Raw genomic sequence first — 7,488 nt, 5'->3', positions numbered from 1 at the left:
TATATAATGTGTGATATGTTTTCATAAAGACACGGCTTGCTTATCAGTTTCATGTTTACCCTTACAATCCAAATACAGTATCCAAAACACCTCCTGTTTTATTTACATTTACACCTGAAGAGAAGATTATTAAACAAATACATTTAAGTTGGCTAATTAAGCAAACTGAGCTGAGTTTACTTAAATATCCATATTTATAGCCAACTTACCTCATTTACACAAAGAAAAGAAAAAATGGATATAATGCCATGAATTGGCTTAAATATAGATATAATAATATATTAGTATTTTATTATTATTTCCTAACATAATATAGTTTTAAATAATAATAATAATAATAATAATAATAATAATAATAATAATCATAATAATAATAATAATAATAATAATAATAATGAACATGTCGACTAACGCTGTACGGCTTTATTTCAAAAACGATACATACTTGATCTGTAATGATGTGTACCAACTTAGTATGAATTTAAATTTATTGAAGAATATTTTGCATACTTATACATCATTTTACACGAACAAACAGTACCATACTAACTAAAATGTAGAATAAACTTAATAATAATAATAATAATAATGATAATAAAAACATGTTGACTAACGCTGTCAGGCTTTATTTGAAATTAAAACCTCTTAAATCTTGGAAAAAACAAAACACATTTGTAATGTGTACCAACTTAAAAATAATTTAACTTTATTAAAGAATATTTTACATAATTTCACACTAACATACAGTACCATACTAACTAAAATATAGTATATAATAATAATGCTGATGATAATAATAATAATATATTGTTATTATATTATTATTATTATGATCATACAACAATATAATATTCTAAATTTAGTATTTCCTGGCAGAAATTATAATAAAATGATAAAATCATAATACTAATATAATAATAATAATATATAAACAATAATAATATATTATGATTATTATTCATATATTATTATCATGATCATATAACAATATAATATTCTAAATGTAGTATTTCCTGGCAGAAATTATAATAAAATGATAAAATCATAATACAAATATAATACTACTACTACTACTAATAATAATATATAAACAATAATAACATATTATGATTATTATTCATATATTATTATCATGATCATATAACAATATAATATTCTAAATGTAGTATTTCCTGGCAGAAAGTATGTTTGATAGTAATAGTTTAATCCGTATAAACTGCATATATTTTAATGTATTAATATATTTTAATGTGCGTTATTTAGAGTCCAGTGATGAGTTTACGTGCCTCGGGCCGTGAACGCACCACGCCTGTCTGCTCTAGTTACAGTATGGCGGCTGGGACTCGCGGAGGAGGACAACTTCTGCTAGATTCCTTCCAGAAAACTGCAGCAAGGCGACGGATTTAACTCCAACCCGTCCCGGCAGCCCGAGCTGGACTACGGCAGACGACGGCCGCGCACCGTGCGGCTCTCAGGGCGGTTTCCCCGGGAGATAACCGGGCTGGTGTGATGCGTTGAGGACCCGCAGTCAGAAACTCCCCTGGTTTTTCCGCGTCTGTTCCTGACTGACTGTCAGCTAGCCGGCTAGCCGCTCGGTAGCTAGCTCCCCCATGCTAACGGCCGCTCGCGGGGCTCCGTAGTAGCCAAAAAGGCGGGCTAGCTTGCTGCTTTTACCCGCTCCGGGAGACCGGGATGGCATTTCGCCTCCATCCGGTAAGCGAACTGGTTGAGTGGGGCGGGGAGAAAACACCCGAGGAGCCGGTTGATAAGTTTGTCAGCACTCATTAGCCTAGCCTAGCCTAGCCTAGCCTAGCCTAACCTATCCTAACTTAACCAAACCTAGCCTAGCCTAGCCTAGCCTAGCCTAACCTATCCTAACTTAACCAAACCTAGCCTAGCCTAGCCTAGCCTAGCCTAGCATGCTGGTACAGCGCCAGAAAACGTTGGCCGAGAGTTAGCGCTCTGCCTGTCCGCTAGCGAGCTAGCCAATTAGCATTTTAGTTGCACAAGAAGCCCTGCTAATCCCCCGATCACCCCGGCGGAGTGTTCTGGAGCCTCTGCACCGGCTAATTCAGACGGAGAGCGGCTTTACTGAGCTGAATTGGCCGCTAATGATTAATAAAGTCAGGGTGGTTGTTGGGGCTTGAGGTGTGTGTGTGGAGGGAGGGAGTGGTGGCGGTAGGTAGCTAGCCTGGTTAGTTCCCTGCATCAGGGCAACAATAACTCACATTATGGCTGAAAATGACCAATAGATCACACATGACACATCAGTGAGGTGTGTGAGCCTGTTTGTTAGCTTGGTGCAGGACTAGACAGCTAGAAAGCTGCAATAATCTCATCTGGAGCCCAAACACATGAGGTGGAGAGTTTCCTGAACTGGTAACTCATTCAGTTAGTGGTCCCAGTTACTGGTGGAGCTGTTACTATCTGAAGGAGTTAGTGGTCCCAGTTAGTGTCTGAAGGAGCTCCACATCTAGTGGCGGTGGGCTGCTGCAGGGCTGGAGGGGTTTGATGGACGTGGGAGGCTGTCAGTGCTATACTCAGTCATGTCTGTCCTGACACATGGCGCCCTGGTCTGTTCATAGTGCCTGCTGTCACACATAAGAACCGTTATGTAGCTTTGGAGGACAGTCAGCGAGGGGAATGTCTTGTCTTTTTTATTCCTGTTGGTTTGTTTTTTATTTCCATTTGTTCCAAACACAGGAGAGTCTTGTTGAATCCAAGTGGAAGAGCAGTGCAGCGCGCGCTGTGCTCAGTGGACAATGTTATATATCAGTTAGTGCCTAGGAACTAACTCCAGGACTAACGCTTCGGCCTATATATATATATATATATATATATATATATATGCATACAGGCCACACATATTGTAGATTATTCTTTGGGGATTGCAACAGAAGACTGCCACTCTGGATCAAGAGAACCTGTCCCTGGTGTCTGGTTGGAGTAATACTCTAAAGCCAAAGTCAATGCCTTCAGCGCTGGCCGTGTTCGCCTGCCGACCCAACTCGCACCCCTTCCAGGAGCGCCATGTGTACCTGGACGAGCCCGTCAAGATCGGCAGGTCGGTGGCTCGGTGCCGGCCGGCCCAGAACAACGCCACCTTCGACTGCAAGGTGCTGTCCAGGAACCATGCCCTGGTCTGGTTCGACCACAAGACCGGCAAGGTAAGAACAGATTATACTGACTGTGCTGACATTTTATTACTGTGTTTCCCCTCAGGAGTGACTTTCTTCCAGCGTTGCCCAGGAAACTGGTGTAAATCTTGAAAAGTCGATTCACATTAGCCCAAATTCTCCAGCCAGCGAGCCTCTATCATAGCCCTTAACGTCTCCTTAAAATAAGACTTAGACTCAAACACACACACACTATGTTACATATAGCACCCTGGAGCCAGATCTGCTCCTGAGTGTGAACTGTGCTCAGGCCTGAACACATCCAGTTAGTTTAACTGGAGCTTTCTCGTCGAGCGTGTTTGGAGAGCAGCCTCAGACTCTGATGTGTTTCCTCCTGTAGGCACATCAACACTACTCAGAGTAATGCAGAATCCCCAATGAGCACAGGAAGTGTCCCCTAACACTCCAGGGACTAGAAAGATGCACAGATGCTGTTCTTTATGCTAGAAAGGCTGGAAAAAAGAAGAACAAAATACAGTCTGGATGTTAAAACTTTGTCCATTTCACATGAGTGCAAACTCCATTTCAAGGTGAACTGGAGGCGTAGAGCTCCGTACCTGAGGCCGTTTAGAACCTGTTTAGCTTTTAGTTCTGGCTCTTTTCTGTTTCCACTTGACTTCAACAACCGTGAAGGTCTCATTCAAAAATATGTTTTATGTCCACGTGTTATGTCTGTTAGGAATATTTCACAGATCTAAACACAAATATCTATTAAAGCACCATTTCATTGAAGAAATCACTTCAGAAGTTCCTAAAGGCAGAGTCTTCAGCCCACCCTGTTCACCATTGCTGCTGTGTGATTAAATCAGGAAGCTAGAATAACAAAATCAAACTTTATCAAACAGATTAAGGTTGCAAATCACACTTTAGGAGCTTAAACCAAGCAATGTTTGTTCTTTTTGTTCTTAAACTGAGTTTACTATCAATCAACTTTCTGTAAATCCACTATTTGTCTTTTTATCCACTTTGTCTGTCTTTTTATATTTTTATCATAAGGAAAAGTGAGTGTTGAAGACAAAGGTGTTATTTAAAAAAAATATATATATATATTATTTTTATGTTGAAAATGGTCAAAACAGCTGCATGGCTCATTATTATAAATGTTTCTGATTTGGATTGAACTTAGTCTTGGACTAAACAAAATCCAATCCAGATATGGATTAAGGAATGCCCTTGGTCCAGTCTAGGACTAGACTAATCCTTGTCTGGGGAACTAACCTGTAATTTCTCTAAAATCCACCAATCTGAGACCTGAACCAGATCAGATCAGATCTGTGTTGGAGCATCTGTCGTTGTGTCTGTAGCTCCTCTAGAACAGGTTGAACAGGCTGAGACAGCACGGGATTACCCAACTATGTGGCATGCAGGGACTCTGAAATACCCTGTGTGTGTGTGTGTGTGTGTGTGTGTGTGTGTGTGTGTGTGTGTGTGTGTGTGTGTGTGTGTGTGTGTGTGTGTGTGTGTGTGTGTGTGTGTGTGTGTGTGTGTGTGTGTGTGTGTGTGTGTGTGTGTGTGTGTGTGTGAGCTATTTATAATGACACCAGTCGCGTCATCCTTTCCTCTCTTCAGGGATAAATGCTCACACAAGGATTGACCAACACACACTGATTTATTGGCACTTAGGATTCAAAGAGGATCAATTATTTCAGTTATTAACTCCAGAGGTTATTAAGGCTCCAGAGGTTATTAAGGCTCCAGAGGTTATTAAGGCTCAGAACGGCTGAGTTGGTGCTTTAGTAGACTTTGAACAATGAATCTGGTCTCATAAACTGGCTGTGCTGCAGTCGGCTGATCATTTATGAATATACTTCACAGGTTTAAAATCAATCTACAATCTGAACTTTATTGCCCCAAATATACCTGGATCCTCTCATGCAAACACCTGTTTTTGCATAAAGTATCTTTTTAAATATGTAAAACAATTTCAAGATGGGTGGATCAAACTACTTTGAACATATTCTGGATTAACTGAAATCAAGATACAGTAAATATTTTGTGCCCTGTGACAGATTTATTTAACATCCCTGGTTTACATTCAGTCTTCCTTTGTTTCTGTTCCTAATAATAATAATAATAATAATTAATTAAAGGAACAGTGAATCAATGTAAATAACAAAACCTCAACAAACATACATTACTGATATAAAAAAGGATGTTAATTATGATGTAATTTGTTTTGTCTGTTTTACAATAAAGGCTAGTTAGGAGATAGTTTTTGGCATGTTTTTGCTCCTTCATACACTAGAACAGAAACATCAACTAAACTTTAAGCATGTCAAGACTTTGGATATTTTTATACTTTTAGAGATCGGATAGATCAATTGCTCAGTATTAACCCTACACACACACACACACACACACACACACACACACACACACAGACATGAAGCACATCTTCCTGGCTTGCCTAACCTAAACCTCATAACTAGTTTCCTCTTCAAGTAAGACTGTTTGGCACACAAGTCTGCAGATTATTCAGAAACTAGTGTATAGTTTCACTTTGCTGTAATTTGCCGAAACGGAGAGTCTTTCTTTCATTTGAGGCGTTTTTTTGCATTTTGACTTGGTGCATTGTGGTCTGAATCTCAGAGATTATTGTGATATTTTTGTGATTTTAAGACCAATTTAAACCACTGATATCATGAAAATAAAACAGGATTATGATGCCAGTCCACCCTTTCAAAGAGCGATGAACTTTTAATTCTGTAAATGAGAGTAAAATGTGTCTCAGTATTGTTTATTCCTGTTCACTGGGCTAAGCTGAGCCAGTCAGTAAAACCTGCTGTTTGTCAAACTTCATGTTGTGACATTATTAAGTAAACAAACCTGCATGAACACAACGGGCCATCTCCAGGTCAGCCAGAGTTCTCCTGCTCATGTTTATAGAACCATGCAGCTACCACATAGAACTCTTGTTTTACTGCACGTTCTCACACTTCCTCATGGTGTTTGTGCTCTGGAGTTTTCACCTCCAGCTTGTTTTGTGTGATCAGTGGAGAGCAACAGGTGTGATTGATGAAGCAATCAGTCAGCTCAGTGATCCAGCAGATTGCTTTATTATTGATGTGATCATTGTGAACATCAGAGCATCGAGCCCACTAAGATCCCTCAGACTCCTCTGGAGCTGCTGGAAAAACCCTATCATCTCTTTTATATTTGGTCTTTTTTATTGTTAGCAGACTGAAATGTGATTAGGGATTGAGACTGTAACGCTGTGATGACACGTTCTGTTACGAGGTGATGTCACAGCTCCCTCTGGGCCTCGAGGCGGCTACTGTGGAGGAAGGATGAACTGGTTGACACCAGCACAGCTGGTGGGAGGAATCTCTGAAGGCTCCTACAGGAAACAATGAAGCATGTTCTTATTTAAGCAGCAGCTCTGACGGGAAGGTCAGATCAGACCCAGCTGCTTCTTCCTGAACCCCGGAGGTCCTGAGACCTCAGGGAGGTCCTGAGACCTCAGGGAGGTCCCGGGACCTCAGGGAGTCCCTGTGCTGGAGGATCCAGTGGATCAGACAGGCTGAAGTCCAACCAGACAGACAGTTTTTCAGACAGACAGTCAGATGAGATGTCAGTGCTGCTTCATTTCTCGTTCTTCTTCCATCCTGTCCCCAGATTGAAATGTGATTAGTGATAAGGCTGCATGATATGGACCAAAACTCATATCCAGATATATTTAGGCTGATTATCGCTGTACCATATATTCTGATATTTTTTGCAAAGTGAGCGCAAATGTTCAGTCAAAGCCAAATATGACATGTCACAAGTAGTTTTATTGAAACCGTTTATTTAAGCGAACATAAATACTGTACAACAACAGGAGAACCTTTTTTTTTTTTTTCAAATCAGAACTCCATAAAGTGCACATTTAAATAAAAACAAATGTCTTAAATAGAAGCTGCAGCTTGCCTGGAGAATGGATCCCAGTGCAAATTTAAACTATATCGACAGATGCTATTTGGTCTATTTCCATATCACATTTAAAAATATATAGATATATTTTTTATATTGATATATTGCCCAGCCCTAATTAGCGATGGTGTATATATTTCCTTTTTCAGTAACACTCTAGGAGTGGGAAGAAGGAGACACTTTCCATTTCCAGTCCTTCTGTTTGCTCATTATGCTACAGAAACCATATGTTCAGCCAGCAGAAGTTTGTTTACATTCCATGAAACACATAATCATAAAACGATGCTCGTGGCCCAATGTTGCAGATGTTGGATGTAACTTTAGTTTAACATGAAGACACTGAATACAAAGCACTCTTTCTTCAAATGTGTATTAATACGCTGCTGAAAATAGTCCCTAA

General features: G+C 39.8%; 1 protein-coding gene across 6 annotated transcripts in view; it reads left to right on the top strand.

The window, feature by feature from the left end:
- Positions 1 to 1,324: 1,324 nt before the first annotated feature.
- Positions 1,325 to 7,488, top strand: part of slmapa (sarcolemma associated protein a) — a 91,206-nt gene continuing 85,042 nt past the window's right edge. For 5 of the 6 annotated variants that reach the window (XM_059329486.1, XM_059329485.1, XM_059329484.1 and 2 more), the window contains exon 1: positions 2,426 to 3,167. In XM_059329486.1, coding sequence (XP_059185469.1) covers positions 2,970 to 3,167 — 198 coding nt within the window. In that variant the 5' untranslated portion in view covers positions 2,426 to 2,969. Of the gene's footprint in view, positions 1,714 to 2,425; positions 3,168 to 7,488 lie in introns of those variants that run through there. The other variant, XM_059329482.1, reaches the window with a different exon arrangement.

This window comes from Centropristis striata, chromosome 3 (genome assembly GCF_030273125.1).
Source record: "Centropristis striata isolate RG_2023a ecotype Rhode Island chromosome 3, C.striata_1.0, whole genome shotgun sequence".
Lineage (NCBI taxonomy): Eukaryota > Metazoa > Chordata > Actinopteri > Perciformes > Serranidae > Centropristis > Centropristis striata.
Note: the sequence above shows the minus strand (reverse complement) of the source record. Positions and strands in the feature narration are given on the sequence as shown.